General features: G+C 44.9%; 1 protein-coding gene and 1 long non-coding RNA gene across 2 annotated transcripts; both read right to left on the bottom strand.

Annotated features, from left to right (window-relative positions):
• Nucleotides 1–1,656: 1,656 nt before the first annotated feature.
• On the bottom strand, nucleotides 1,657–3,982 carry LOC120501791. The gene is made up of 2 exons (XR_005627400.1): nucleotides 3,952–3,982; nucleotides 1,657–3,341 (listed from the first exon to the last, which is right to left on the bottom strand). It is a non-coding gene; the product is annotated as an uncharacterized LOC120501791 (long non-coding RNA).
• Nucleotides 3,983–4,319: 337 nt separating this feature from the next.
• On the bottom strand, nucleotides 4,320–12,584 carry LOC120501794 (ketosamine-3-kinase-like). The gene is given in 6 exon segments (XM_039708483.1): nucleotides 4,320–6,478; nucleotides 7,151–7,273; nucleotides 7,677–7,759; nucleotides 8,200–8,342; nucleotides 9,431–9,627; nucleotides 12,394–12,584. Coding segments are annotated over 6 exon segments (1,038 nt in total). The 5' UTR covers nucleotides 12,535–12,584; the 3' UTR covers nucleotides 4,320–6,127.
• Between the last annotated feature and the right edge of the window lie 3,772 nt (nucleotides 12,585–16,356).

Here is a 16,356-nt window from a genome sequence, read left to right as displayed (position 1 = left end):
AATTAAAGCACAACTGGCATGGTTTTCCCCTAGTTTAGGCACAGAACTTCTTGCTTGTCCAGTTTTGTGCACAGTAAGCTTTCAGTAAGTAACTGAAAGATGTCCAAAATGTCCAAAAAATAATCCAAGCCTCAGAAAAGCAAGTGCACTGCAGACCTGTCAAATAAAAATACTCTTTTGAGCTGCAAACTGCTCCAAGTGTGAGCATGCTACAAATACCACATGCCTCTGCTTGATGCCCTATCCTGAATATTTTTTCACTGGTAACTATCACTGACTAATTTTTGGCATTTTCAGTTATTATTATTAATTATTTCTCTAACTGCAGAATATTAGTGGGACACTGGTCTTAAGTTAAAGCATTTTGCAGACCCAAAAGCATAAAAATACTAAAAAATCAGATCATAGAAAATTATGTACATGTTGAGCCAGTTTGACTATTCTGGTGGTTAACTTCCTTATGGATTATTTCACATCAGATTCCAGCTTTAAATTACAACATACTCTGAAAATCCATTGATGCTTGAGTCAAGGTTTCATTCAGCCTTTCTCACCTGGATTCCCTTTTTTTAAGGTATTTTAAATTCACAACAATATCCAAATGGCACGTACATACCTAAATTTCTGTTCTAAAGTATAAAAGCACTTAGCAGAAGAGCTTTCAAGTGACTCATCCACATATAAAATGTTGTTCTTCACTAATTTACCTTGCACAATGCTTGCACTTACATGCTTTTAGGCTGAGCAAAATGATCTTTCTGCCCATTGCTGAACCTCTGAGTGTTAGAGCTAAAGTAAAAATATGTATAACAAGCTATTTGTAACACAGGAAAATAGTTACAGAACTAAATATGCACAATAATGGCACTGCACAATAAGAGCCACTGGGCTGTTTAAAGCTAATACTGCTTCAAGCATTTATCTTGTTACAGCTTTCTGTCAGTGGAGAAAACGTGTTAATACATAAAAAGATTATTAAATTAATCACAAAAACAAATATTTACAGGCTTTGTGGCTATAAACTATGGCAATAGTGGAAATTGGTGCAGTCATAACTTGCAGACTATGCTAGGAAAAGAAAGCATCATTAATTTTGTACAATCTGCTATTTCAAATGAAGTAAAGCATATTTCTTGTGCTTGTGCAAATCTTTACTTACTTTCATGTATCTCAGAGGAAACTGAAAGAATGGTAAACAATTTAAATAACAAACTGCACATCTGCCTACTCTGAAGCGTTTCTCAGTATTTGGGCACACTTAAGTTGTGATGGTGGAAAGACCAGTGAGTCTTTCACCAAGTATTCTGGCTGAGCAATAGATTTTGATGAATTTATATTAGATTACATGTCAAAGACTTGCAAACTTTCTTCTAGCATGTTTCCAACAAGGTAAGACACCACCCTGATGAAATAGAGGACTGCCCATCTGTCTTAGGCACACTTGTTTTGTTGTTTAAAACCACTCATATTTTTGTAATCTTCACTGTAGAAAAACCAAGGTGCTAAAAAAAAAATAAATAGGCACAAACCAAAGAATTACTGCTGAAATGCACTACCATATTATGAGCTTTTACATTTTTGTGGAAGGCATGTGTTTTGCACCCAGAGCTGCTGGTCCTTTGTCATCCCTGTAGGAAACACACTTGAACTAGAAAGTAGGATTTAAAATGCTGTTTATTAGAGCTTAAGAGTATTAAAAGACAATAGTACAGATAACCCCACACCTCTCCAGGTGCTCTGAGTCCTGAGGGTGTAGCACTGACAAACACAGCACTCCATGCAGACCTTGTCCAGAGGAGAGCATCTCTGTTTTTTGTTATTTTCTTACAAGGAAACAACCTTTTCCATAATTTCTACAGTCAAGGTGAGCATCATGAATGTTCATGCTGGTCCTGAAAAAGTACTGCCTGTGTGTCTTTAGTGCTAAATAATCTCAAAAGGTTCTGATCTGATTTGTTTGTCTGTAGGAGCTGGTGAAACAGAAGATAAAGCAACAACTGACCAAGCAGCAAAGGTCTGAAGCAATGACTGCAAAAAGGGGGCAAATATTTACACCAAACAAGGAGAAAACATGCACAACGTTAAGCCAAGCTTGGATGCAGCCAGTTTCTGGGAACAATTTATTACAGCTCCTGTGGGACTTGACAAATATATAGAACTGTATAGAAATTTATAGAAAAGATTATGCTAATTGACCTTTTATATAAAGGAGCAATCTCTTCAATGCAAACTAGGTGTTCTTCTGGAAAACAATGAGCCTCATTCTCCTTCCTGTGATTTTGGCTGGGAGATTGTTTTGTGTTTCCACTCAGAACCATTGACTGTAATTTACATTGTATCAGTGGTACTGGTGAAGATCAGGACAGTAATTTTTAACAGTATTTCACTGCAAATGAGTCATTTGTGTTTATTGTGCAGAGCTCTGTAAAAACTGTGTTTATTGTGCAGAGGATAGCTCTTAAGAAGAAAGAAAAAAATTTAAGCCCCATTTTTGCAATGATACTGAATTTAAAAACATGATCAACCCATATGATGCACTTGCAAAGTGCACTGGCACTCTCAGGTGTAGTTTTGAGCCTTTAAAACATCTTATTATAACCCAGATCCTGTAATACTACTTCTTCTAATGTCTCTGTAAAATAAGGTTCTTGGTTAGATGGCTCTCCAGCTGCTGAAAGGAAAGAATCATACCCTGGGTTGCAGTGGAGCATGTGGGGAAACGAATAAAGTAGTTTGGCAACAAAATAATGACAAGAAATAGAGATTCTTATATCTGCATCATGAAAGCAACCCTAATTCATTTTTCTGTTTAGCTGGTAAGGGAAAAAAAAAAATAAACCCAAACAAACAAAACCTCAAATAAAAACAAAAGTAATTGAATATTTACCCAAAAAAAAAAAAAAAGCTGTTGTGATTGTGGTGTGGCTTAGTTTTCCCCCTAAAGCTTTTCCTCACGTTCTAATTCTGTAGCACTTTCCACCTGCTCTGACTTCTGCTAGAAGAGCCCAGCAGCAGTTTTAATCACCAGATCTATTTTGGAACAGCACTGAAGATGGGAAGCAGGAGAAAAACCAGCACTGGACTGCAACATTTGTATCTGCAGGCAGTTTCTGCAGCCTGAGAAGGGCTCAGGGCCAAGGGATCCATGGTACAGGAGAGACCCCTCCTACATTCCATTTGTCTGCCTCTCTACACTGCTTCACACCGTACTGACAGGAAAAAACAGCTTTTAAAAATTGAGCATAATATCCTTACATTAAACTCTAAATACAATTGCTCCTACCTGCATAACTTGCGTAGACAAACCTTTTCTTCAATCACAAAAATATTTGGATTCAGTTCTGTTAGGAAAAGGTTATCTCTGAAGAGTTGCTGTTTATCAGTAAGTTTATCTCAGAACTACAACTGACAAAAATCCACCCTCATATTCATTTTCCCCTGCTAAAATGAAGAGTTAAATGTGTATTAGGAAAATTAACATCTTGACTTGCTCTGTAATGAGTATGCAAATGTCTTCAGTGACACACTATTCCAAACCAATCCATGACCATGCACATTCCCAGAAACACCTCAGATGACCATAATTTATCTAACAAATAAGGATCTTTAAGAGGTCAGGGCAAGTAATCCCCAAGAATAAACAAGATGTAAGGCCTTAATTCAGAAAACAGAGACAGCAATAATCAGCTGGGAAACCTTTTATTCAGGTCACAAGGCTACCAAGCAGATTTTTTGCAGCAAAAGTCCATCAGCCAGTGAGAAAAGTAGTAAAATTAAGGGAAGTAGTACCAAATACCAGTCTTCTCCAAATATGTTTCCCATAAGTAATTGCCAAACTAGCAACTAGAAAACCCTCAGCAATCTGCCAGCATCCAGCGCAAAGCAGTTTTAGTTAATAAAACCATTCCCCAACAAAGGGCATGTTAGATATCATGCATCTCTCTCACCTACCTGGCAGGCTTGCACAGAAGCACCACTACCAGCCTACATCAAGAGAGGACAAAAATTCATATTAAAGCCACGGTGTGTGGAACTGTCATCCAGGACTTCTGACAGGGTGAAGTGCTGCTCTGTGAGTTACACGTCACCCTCTTTCCTTTATTAGGAAAATTAACATCTTGACTTGCTCTGTAATGAGTATGCAAATTTCTTCAGTGACACACTATTCCAAACCAATCCATGACCATGCACATTCCCAGAAACACCTCAGATGACCATAATTTATCTAACAAATAAGGATCTTTAAGAGGTCAGGGCAAGTAATCCCCAAGAATAAACAAGATGTAAGGCCTTAATTCAGAAAACAGAGACAGCAATAATCAGCTGGGAAACCTTTTATTCAGGTCACAAGGCTACCAAGCAGATTTTTTGCAGCAAAAGTCCATCAGCCAGTGAGAAAAGTAGTAAAATTAAGGGAAGTAGTACCAAATACCAGTCTTCTCCAAATATGTTTCCCATAAGTAATTGCCAAACTAGCAACTAGAAAACCCTCAGCAATCTGCCAGCATCCAGCGCAAAGCAGTTTTAGTTAATAAAACCATTCCCCAACAAAGGGCATGTTAGATATCATGCATCTCTCTCACCTACCTGGCAGGCTTGCACAGAAGCACCACTACCAGCCTACATCAAGAGAGGACAAAAATTCATATTAAAGCCACGGTGTGTGGAACTGTCATCCAGGACTTCTGACAGGGTGAAGTGCTGCTCTGTGAGTTACACGTCACCCTCCTTCCTCATGTCTCTTACCACAACAGCCACAGCATGCACTTAGTGGGGACTGCCAGGTGAGAGTTTAGGAAAGACCTCCTTGCTTTCCAGGTTATCCAGAGAAGTCCTGAGCCCAGAGGTGTCTACACCTCCCCCTTCCTGGCATGTCTGAGGCCCTGGGAGACCTTTACACAAAACATTTTAGAGTGAACAGTGCAGCACTCTTAAGTCTGCACTGGAACTCCCATGAGCACAGATGTGCAAACAGTGCAGCCTTGACAATGGGCACATCTGTGGTCCCAGTGACATAAACACTGTGGTTTACTGATCCTTGTGCCAGAATAAGGTTGATAAACTATTGTGGATAAACACACTGGTATCCCCTAGCACAAGCAGTAGTATCCCCTTATAAAATTAGCTGATAGGCATTCATGTAGAAAAGGAGAGGGCTACAGCCTGTGAGCCATCCCAGGAGTCTCTCCTGACCCTCCTTCCCCTTTTAAGTTATATTTTTAATGTTTTCTCTACATGTGTGGTAAACACAAAGTGCCAGCTGACGCTGTTTCATGATTAGGTGGATTTTGACTCACTTTAGTCACACATGTGAAGCATGTGCAGGTTTTATTTCATTAGAGAAGAGAGCTCCACAAGGTGTGCACATGGAAAGCGTCTTACCTGGAAAGTTCTTTAAGAATGCACACTACTGGACAAAAGCATAATCTGAAAAAGGAAGCCAGCTAGTTCTGGTGGAAGCAGAACTGCCATGGATAAAAGCCCACTGACCAGAAAGCACAGAACAGCCTACAAGCACTCCAGGAGGCACCCACAGGCTGCATCCAATGGAATCAACCAGCAAAACCCTGGAGGTCTTTAAAAGCCTCTGAACCCAAACCTCAGTAATCTGCTTAGCAGGGAGGCTGGACTAGATGGCATTCTGTGATTCCCCTCCAACCTCACCCACTCTGACTCTGTGAAAATTAACACAAGTCCAAATCCCTTCTCACGGTTCCTGTTACATAATTCTCCTGTACTTTCCAGCTCTGTTGTTAACGTTGCTCTCATGCACACAACTGGACATGAAGAGCTGAGAGAGGGAGGAAGACACAGCAAAATGCAGCAAGCAACTTCTTTTAGGCATCTAAAATTGTATCACCCTACACAGTCTCATGTGCTTTCTAGACACTGAGACCTTTATTCACTGTGCAAATGAGTAAACTCCTTCCTAAATTTTCTCCCCCGTGGAGTTATCCCCAACTATCCTAAGAAGGGATGGCTATTTTACACTTGGCATTCAGCAGGAGACACTGGTTCTAGGTCTTTAACAAGATCAAGGGTCACACAGGTTGTTTTTAGCATTACTACTCCTGCAGCTGCACCACCAAGTATGGGGCTCTCCAAACAACACAAGGAAGTAATTGGCTTAAGCAGCAAGTAACTTTACAAGGTTTCTCATAATGTTTAAAGAAGACCCTCTGTACCCTGAACCAAAATGGTTCCAGTGGTTCAGGTAGTGGAACAGCTGGTAAAGCTTCAGGCGTGTCTCAAACCCTGCAGCTCTGGGGATTTTACTGTGGTAAGCAGAATAAAAGGAACTGCTGAAGCCACCAAACATCCCAGCTATGGCAAGCTCGTACTCTGAGTGGCCGTAGAAAGAAGCCGGATCGAAGATAATGGGACCAGAATCATCCTCAGCTACATTTCCTCCCCAGAGATCCCCGTGCAGGAGAGCAGGAACGATTTCCAGATCACAGAACAGACTGGGTATCTTCAGCTGCAGGGGGAGAGAAGCACAGCATGTAAATTACACAATCATTCACTTTGCAATGTAGGGGTTTATCTGCATACTTGAAGCATCCTAAACCCCATCATTTAAAACACACAGGATCTGGTCAGCAGAGATGCTGAGTACATCCAGAGAACTCATTGTTCATAAAAGACAGCATCAGAATGGTCATCTAAATGTTTTTCAGCAAGAAAATAAAGCCCTGAAATTCAGATATTGACCAGGGTTAGTAACAACAACCACCAACACTTCAGCATTAAAAAGCTCAAGGATGTCTCACCAAATTTCCAAAATGTAGGTCCCAAAGAGCCAATGCAGCCACTTAATCAGGTGTGAACAGTGAATGAACAGACAGCACACAGAACAGAATTGCTTAGGTACATTTCTCATCATCAACATGTTACAGAGAATGAGAATATGAACTCCATCCAGTATTTCCCAAACAGTAAGGCACTTTGGAATTCACTCTGGAATGTTAGCATAGGGAGATGTGGCAAATGCCATTATACCTTAGAAGAAGGGCATTTTAATCCCTAAAAACTGGAGTCTCTGACCAACAGACCATGGTGCAAAGCAACAAACAGGGACTTTGGTTTAAGAAAACAAAATTTAAGTTTCGCCAGCTCTCCCAGTTATGAGAACTAAGGCAATTGCTCCTACCTGAAGCTGTGCCCAAAGTTCTCTTGCTTCTTTGTCACCTGATTTCTTTTCAACCATGTCCATCTGGGGCTGGATCCTTTGTCTAGCAAAGAAGGTCACCCAGTCACTCTGCCAGTCGTTCACCTGAAGGAACAGCACTGCAGATGTCAGTTCCACACCACACAAAAGGCACAGCTGCTTCTTTTTCAAATAAGACTTTTGAGGATCACAGAATCTTCGTGCTGGTACCATCCAGGACAGTAAATGCTATTATCATTTAATCAAAGTTATTTTAAAACATTAAATTAGGGGAATAATTTTCTCTCAGTGATTGAAGTCCAGGAAATTGAAGCACTCTCAGTGACCAAAGCACTTTTAAGTGCTGCCCAAATCACTACCTTCCTTAGCAGGCAGAACCACGTCTTTTCATTTTCATGGCTCCACAAAAATTCATTTATTTCCATTATGCTAATTTTGACCTTCTGTGTCACTGAAGGGAAAACGAGATAAATTTAAAATTCTATCAGTCTGAGAAAGTACAACCTACCTGTGGAAGATAACCACAGCAGGTAACTGTATGAAAGCCAAACTGATCCACAAACTGGACTTCTGATTGCCCTTGACCTTTACCTTTCAAACCAAAGACAAAAATTCAACAACAGTGACAAAAGACTGAGCATCTATGACACAAATGAAAATTTAAAACTACACAAGAGTACAACACTGCTTCTACTGAGAATACAAAAAAAATTGCACTTTAATGGTTCTTTAAAGTTACAATGTGGTTGTTTTTTAAATTTAAAGTTCCATGTAAAGCAGCTATATTCTGCTCTTCAAAATTGTACTTTGAGGTTCTTCATGTCCAAAACTGAGTATGTGTTTTGCTTACACAGACCCAAACAGAGCAAACAAAAGTAAAAAGAACCCCTGCCTGGGTCTGTTTCATCCAAACCTATTCTCATGCTATCTTCAGGGGAAGATGAACTTGTCCTGAAGAAGCAAAAGTCATTTTAACTGCTTTGTAGATTATTATCAACTGGGTTAAATTTGCAAACAGCTATGTACTGTACCAACTATGCTCCCTTCTTTCTTCAGCTTCTCTCCAAGTTTAATATAATGAATCAGCCTTCTGAAACATGGAGTCAAGATTCTCATCTCTTCACTCGTCCCGGGAGCCCCCGTCGGCTCGACCATAGTGAAAAGCATAAATTTACTAACAATGAGAAACTAACAAATCTAATTTCTGCGTGACATCACTTCTGTAAGGACTCTCAGTAAGATAAGTGTAAGAAAGCATGCACAACATGTTGTGCCTTTTTTTAATTTAAACTCTGGTAAACTGTGTTTGGAAAATAAAACCAAAAGGCTGATCCTTTTTCTTTCTACTGCCGCTTCCAGCTGCTTTTCTGTAACATAGATTATGAGAGTCACAGGGACCTAATTTATTATCTATTTTTACTAAAACCTCATCCTCTACAAGGTTCAGGAGAGTCTTGTACTAACTACAAACAGATATTACAACCAGTTGCCTCCCATGTTAACAAAATTATGTTCCTTTTACACCTTTGACCTTGCTCAACTTTCCCTTTCTCCAGGCACTGTCGTTTAAGGCACGCTTATTTCTTCAATTTGTTCAATTCTTTCAATTTGTTCTTCAATTTGTTCCTGTTAACACAGGAAATCTGCATGCCAAAGGTACCATTTTTGACCCCAAAACAGCAACATCTCTGCCCTTTCTCTTGGGTCTCACTGAGGGCTCTTCATGAATTATAAACTCTGCCAACAAGCAGGAAGATAAACAAGGCTTTAAACTGGGTGCAGAGGTTCTGAGAGAGAGATGAAAAATTGGGCATGATCACCTCCCTAATGGAAGTACTTATGAATTCATCATATTAAGTGCTTGTCACAGAGAAGGGTCAAAAGTTTGTAACTATCAAAATGAAGGTAAGAGCTGAAAATACTGAAATCATGATTAATTGATTTGGGGAAGTGCCTCTGCACACTCATGCCCAGCAATAAAGTACTGGTTCTTATATAGGGGGCAAGTACACAACACAGGTGATCAGGCTGGCCATTTTCCTTTCTGTGAAAAGAAACCTTACTGTAGAAATCACTAATTACCTAAGCAAACAAACCAAAACCCAGACTCACTTTGGGATGTGTAATCAATTTTCTAGGTGAGGCATGATGAAGTATTTTGTACAGCTCTCTGCTGTGTGATTTCCCATGCTGTCCTGACTCACTTTAGAAAAAAATTAAACAAGTTTCCTGTACGAAAACAAGTGATTTAACTATCATGACAGCCAAAATTTCTGGTTAAAAGAGGCAAAGACAACACTGCTTTACCTGTTCAAGCCCCGCATTTCCAAATGCTCCATCACAAATGCAGTACTGCCCCCAGGCAGGTCTACAACTTTCATGGGTTTAGGCACTTTTATTGTCTGTGTTTTCAGGATGGCTTCCAGGCTTGCCATTTCTCCCTCAAACATTCTTCTGGCCTGCCAGATATTAAGGGAAAGCATTAGCAGCTACGAGCATCAGAGACAGGTAAACAAAGCACTTCCACAAAACCAACTGATTTTGCAGAACTTACATAGAAAGGTTGGAGAAAATGTTTGTTCACACACAAGATACAGACAGGACCACTCCACCAGACCTGACAGGAGTTTTACAAATACAGTGATGTCACTTCATAAAACGAGTGAAACTGACTTAGGTTCTAGAATTCTCTACAATTTAGAAAGTCTGTTTGCAAGTGAAGGAGTGCAAACTGCTTAGGGATAAAGTATGAGTTCCTTCAGCTGTGCCCCATCAGGGCTTTCAGCAGAATGGTTTTCCATGGTGTTTTCTTTCACCTCATGGCGGAAGGGCGTGGGGGGCAATCAGCTGTAGCAGCCAAATGTCCCTTATCACACTTGCACAACCCAAGCCACCACCAGCGGCATTTGCTTGGAGGACATTCTGAATTTGGGACCTATTTCTGCACCTGCTACTCACAGCAAGGAAAATCTACTCTCCTGAGTTCCTCCTCTGAGATCAGGGACACTCATCACATGAAGAAATGCTTCTCTGCAAGAGTCAGGCGGGGGTTGTAGAAAGAGCACATGGGAAATTTAACATATCTGGCAAAAGCAAAAGCAGGGAAGTGGAAAGAATGAAGTAGAATGTTCCTTTAGAAATGTTCTATGCAACACAGTCACAGGACAATTTGCAGCAGACATCAACAAAGATGCAATCACAGAATGGTTTGTGCTGGAAGGGACCTCCAGACATCCATAAACAATACCTTGTGCCACTCTCCACTACCTCAGGCTGCTCCAAGCCCCATCCAGCCTGGCCTTGGACACTCCCACGGATCATGGGGCACCCTGTCCGAGGGCCTCACCACTCTCAGAGTCAGGAATTTTTTCCTTATATCTGACCTAAACCTACTCTCTGTCAGTTTGAAGCCACTCCCCCTTTCCCTGTCACTCCAGGTTTACCTGTAAAAAGTCTCTCCCCACTTTTCCTGGGCTCCCTTCTGGCACTGGAAGGTGCAATTATGCCTCCACAGAGCCCTCTCTTCTGCAGGCTGAGCAATCCCAGCTCTCCCACCCTTTCCTCGTGGTGCTCCACCTCTGGGAGACATCCCTGGCTGTCCTGTTGCCTGAAGAGAGTCCACAGGAAATCAGGCAATACTTTGTTTCTGCCTAACAGGTCACACTTGGCTCTGAACTGCTGATGCACAGCAGCTGCTGCTCGCACAGCACAGCGTTCACAGCACTTCAACAGAGTTTGCTTTAATCAGCACCCAGGATCCACACACAGGCAAAAGCACACAAAATGAAACTGCTGAGTAGAAAATCCATCCAAATCTTTTTTTTTTCCCCCTACCAAGCCTGATCTTGCAGCTAGCTGTATTGCACAGCTAAATACAGAATTAGCAAAGGCCTAAGGAAGGGCTACAGCAATTCCAGCTCTCTTCTGTGAAGCAGGATAACCTTCCTGTACTATCCCATGTTACCACCTCCATTCAGCTCCCCAGCTTGACCAGAAATTGTTGAGAAATTTGGAATAGATATAGTGGCATGCATACTTTCAAACACATTTGCTTGCTATGAAGGGCAAACAGAAGTTTTGACTCCTGTTCTGCCACTGAAGGTATTTATGTGATAAACGCAAGTACAGAGTATCTTTAAAGTAAATTCCACCTGATCTCTGTTCCTGCAAAGCATGCTGAGGAAATGAGTTGCATTGTACGTATCTCTACCAAATGCTGGTATCTCCCTTCGACAGTACATTCCAGGTATTGAAAGGACAAAGCAGAAAAGCTTGAACAATTATGGAAAAACATCACTTACTCTTTCTTGTGTGTAGGGAATTATAAGTTTTAATTAAAACCGCAGAAGGCACACACCCCCTCAGCAGAAGATTTTGTGCCTGCTGGGTTGCCTCAGCCCCTGTCACGACGCTTGCAGACACTGTTACACCACTGCTACCCTTGGAGGTGACAACAGCATCTCATGGTGCTGCAAGTCCTGGACAAACAACACCAATACCACAACACCATCCCACCTCAGAATCAGCCAGGCTGGAAAAGACCTCCCAGACCATCGAGTCCAACCTTTGACCCATCTGCACTTTGCCACCCACACCACAGCACTAAAACTGCCACGTGCAGGCATTCCCTGGGCACCTGCAGGGATCGGGACTCCACCACCTACCTGGGCAGCCCCTTCCAATGCTTAACAACAATTTCCAGGAAGAAATTCCTGCTGAGAGTAGGTTTAGGTTAGATATCAGGAAGAAATTCCTGACTGTCAGAGTGGTGAGGCCCTGGCGCAGGTTTCCCAGGGGAAGTGTGGCTGCCCCTGGATCCCTGGGAGTGGATGTCCACCCTGAGCCTGCCCTGGCCTGAGGCCGTTCCCTCTGCTCCTGTCTCTGTTCCTGGGAGCACAGCCCGGCTGTCCCCTCCTGGCAGGAGCTGTGCAGAGCCACAAGGGCCCCCCTGAGCCTCCTTTGCTCCAGGCTCAGCCCCTGCCCAGCTCCCTCAGCCTCTCCTGGGGCTCCATTCCCTTCCCAGCTCCGTTCCCTTCCCTGGCCCCGCTCCAGCCCCTCCATTCCCCGTGTGAGGGCTCAGAGGTGACCCAGCACTGGAGCTGTGGCCTCAGCAGGGCCAGCACAAGGCCGGGCACTGCCCCGCTCCCGCTGCCACCCCAGGCCCGGATCGCTGTTTCCCATCGCGGGGCCTGCCCACCCCCGCCAGCGCCGATCCCTATCCTCACCTCTAACTGAGAGTTGGTCTTCACGAACACCCGGCCGTGGTCCGTGTCGTAGCTCTCGCCCTGGCTGATGCAGCCGCCCCCCACGTTCCCGGTCGGCCGCAGCACCGTCGTGCCGAGCGCCCGCTTCAGCGCCTCCTCCATGGCGGCGACTGCCGGGGAAGGGACGCGGCGGAAGCGGGCGAGCAACGGAGGGGAGGGACGGGCCGAGAAGGGGCGGGACGGGGCGGAACGGAGCGGGCAAAGGGCGGCTGAGGCGGCTGAGGCGGCTGAGGCACCCGGGGCACCCGGGGCACCCGGGGCACCCGGCCGCTACTGTCAAAAGATTCTCTCGTTCCTCGTATGTCAGTTCTCCCGTATGTTCAGTTTTAGTCTCTTCTTAATCACCGAACAATTCCAAAATTGTTCCACCAGTTACGAAATCACGTAATGTGTTGAGTTGGAAGGGACCCACAAGTCCAACTAGTGGCTCTGCACATGACATCCTCACTATCCCACGTGCATTGTCCTACATTATTTTTCTTAAAATCTGCTGCATAATAAAGGTACCGGATCTCCAGGATAACTTTATTATACAAAGCCTTGAAGAAAGGAAAGGAAAAGAAGAAAAATCAGCTTCAAATCTGATAATAGGCAACAACAAAAGTAGTTGCAATTTACAAAGTTACAAACTTTATTACAAAAGTTTGATGCTAGCTTACATCACCTTAAATAAATGAGCTACAGTTCAGTAATGACATACGTAATCTTACTGGCATTAACCTAAAGTTTTAAATAAATAAGGCATATTTGGTAGACGTATCCTGGCTGAAGCAGACAATGGGTGCCAGGACTCTGCTCGCTGTTGCCAAATTTCTGGTTTAGTCTCTTATTGTAAAACAAATTGTTGTGCAGATACTGGCATTCATTCTCCACTTCACAGTAACCGGGGCTACACAAGGAATGAACGATAAAAAGAAAATTAAGGCATGTAAGCATTTCTGAGGAGTTTGGAATCCCAGGTTCATCCGTTCAAAGCAGCACCAAAGACAGCTCAAATGGGTGGAGACTGGGGGATGAACAAATCCTTTGGCCTCGTTTTGCAAAAATCATTGTCAGCACACCTCGAGTCTGAGCATCAGTGGGAATTGATTATGATTCCTCTTTGTCTCCTGGCATAGAATCAGGGAATTACAAACACAATAGCAATCTAGCCAAAAAACTAAACAATCGCCAGCCAACGATCATAAGGACCGAAAGAATTCTCATACTGAAGTTGTGGAACGTGCGTGCCGAACCCACGGAACTTTTCAGACTATCAGGCCGTGTCCAGGTGACCACTATGACCTCAGCGGCGACTGCATCTCTGTCCCCACAATGCTCCCCCCGGGAGCATTGTGACCTCAGGGCCGCTGCCGCTCCCTCGCTCCCCGCTGGGCTATAAAAGCGGGCGCGCCGCCCGCCCCCGCGGCAGCATGGCCCGCTACCGCCGGCGCTCCCGCAGGAGCCGCAGCCGCAGCCGCAGCGGCAGCCGCAGGCTCCCGGTACCGCCGGAGCCGCCGCTCCAGCCGCAGACGCCGCCGCCGGCGCTGAGCCGAGCGCGGGGCTCGGCCTCGCACGGCCCGAGGAGCGCGCGGAGCGCGGCTGTGCCGCGGGGCTGCCCATGCCAATAAAGGCCAGCAAACCGTACCCGCCTCTGCCTGTCCCTGACTCTGCTCCGTGTCCGTGGGTGCCCGTGTGTGTCCCTGGTTGTCCCTCTGTGTCCGTGGGTGCCCATGCGTGTCCCCAAGTGTAAGCTTGCCCCGAGACACTGTCAGTGTCAAACCCAAGTATTAACCCAAAATTACTAATCCGAACCATTTAGTCATTTCTCAGGTGCATGGTGACGCCACCACAGCCCTGGGCTGTCTGTTCCAATGTCTGACAACACTTCTTGGTGAAGAAACTTTTTGCTCAACAAGTCTAGACATTAATCCAATGCTACCAATCCCGCCATTATGCCATGTCCCAAGTGCCACATTTACACCCTGTGCCACAAACTGCCCCTGGAGAACTCTGCTCCACAATGAGCCGCTCACAAACGGGTCACCGAGAAGTCACCGGGAAATAAAAAGACGCTTCAGAGGCTTGTGACAATTGCAGGGGGATCAGGAGCCCAGGTGCTGATTTCCTCAGTTCTCCCCAAAACACCAAATTATAGCAATAGGAGTAGGCAGATCCATCAGGCCAACGCCTGACTCCGAGGTTGGTGTCAATGGAAAAATTTGGGGTTTGTTCACCACAGAATGATCTATTCAACACCTGATCCTCTGACACCTGATGGGAGGCACCTTTCTGCCTGGGGGAAAAGAGTCCAGCACAGGAGCCAGCAGGGCTCACTGTCAGAGCTTTAAACTGGCTTGGGAGGGGAAAGGGTCAAAACCTGCCTTGGCAAATATAAGACCTGGCATGGTGTGCCAGAAACTAAACAAACAAGCAGGAATGGGTCCCTCAATCTGCTTCAGGGGCTGTTGGCTACAATGTGCCCCACCTGAAATGTTTCTACCTCCATGTGCTCAGCCTGAGGCACAAACCAGAGGAGCTCCAGCCTCTCCTCCAGTCCCAGAGATCTGACATCCTCGGCAGCAGTGAAAGCCGGAGCTGCTGGGATGAGTCCTGTGAATGCAGAGCCCTGGTGGACACTCCCAGGCTGCTCAGGAGGTCAGCAGGGCAGGAGAGGCAGAGGGGAGGGTCGGTGTGGAACCCAGGGTTACAGTGGCTGCAGCTCCCAGCTGGCACTGGCACAGCTCAGGGCCCATGGACAAGAACCAAGGAACAAAGAGATGAGGTGGATGTCACCGTGGGAGTCCCCTCCCTAAGGGACAGAGCTCAGCTCGCCAGATGAGTCCAGTGAGGGGCCACGAGGCTGGCTGAGGGCTTGAGCCACCTCTGAGACAAGCTGGACAATCCCAAGAGGTGCCCCGAGCCTTTGCTGAGCCTGGGGTTCCCTGGATCTGCTCCCCAGCTGCTTCTCACCTGCACTGGCAAGGCAGAGAGATGCTTCTGAGCCAAACCAGCACAGAGACAAACACTGAATGCAGAGCAGAACTGGCAAATATCCCTGCACTTGCATTATGCCATCATTTAGGTGTGTTTCTTTGTCTTAAATTCTGGTCTGATAATTCTTAAGATCAAGATGCTATCAACTGAAAAATAGAGGGAAAAATGGAACATTATCTCTTTCAGCCCAAAAAGTGGAATATTATCTTTTTAAGCCCACAAAATACTGCATGCTGATTTTCTGAAGTGCCACAGGGGTCATTGCAGCTTCAAATGGGTTTCTCTGGAAGGTCCATTAGGGATCAGATTTACCACAATGAGAATTTCGATTTTCAGAAACAATTTTCCCCCCATTTAATTAGGGACTCTTTTCATTGTTCTCTTACCCCATCTCAGACCTGTTGTGCACGTGCCAGCTGCCGAGGGATGTTGGCAGGAGCTGGGCAAGGTTTTCTCTCCATCCATTATTATTGTTCTTCCCAGCAGCCTGTGCCTGCAGCCTCTGCAGAATCGCTGCCAACTTCCCACTGCAAACACCACACACCCACACAGGGCAACAGCTGTGCAGGGACCAGCAGTCCAACAGCTGCAGGAAACTCCCACTTTTCATGTGACTGTCGCTTTCTCCCCACAATCTAAACTTTATCATGCACTGAGGGACAAGTGTTCCTCCTCTCCCCAAAGCTCCCGTGCACAGTCCAGCACAGCCACAACCTCTGCCCCAGAGCTCTGGCCTGCCCTGATTTAGAGCTTCTCTGAACACTGGTGATTTTGAAGCTGCATTTGGCTTTGAAGTCAGCCCTGCTTTGTGTGGGCTGTTGGACAAGAACCTTTAGAGATCAGTGCCTGCAGGGCTTGTCCTTCATTTCTGTGGTGGCAGAGCTGCATTTGCCAGCGACTCCAGAGGCACCAAGGCCAGCTGAGGCCTTGCAGCTTTGGCCATCAGAC

This window comes from Passer montanus, unplaced genomic scaffold (genome assembly GCF_014805655.1).
Source record: "Passer montanus isolate IOZ18808 unplaced genomic scaffold, ASM1480565v1 scaffold203, whole genome shotgun sequence".
Classification (NCBI taxonomy): Eukaryota; Metazoa; Chordata; class Aves; order Passeriformes; family Passeridae; genus Passer; species Passer montanus.
The sequence above is the reverse complement of the archived record's forward strand: the minus strand, read 5'-3'. Positions and strand labels throughout refer to the sequence as shown.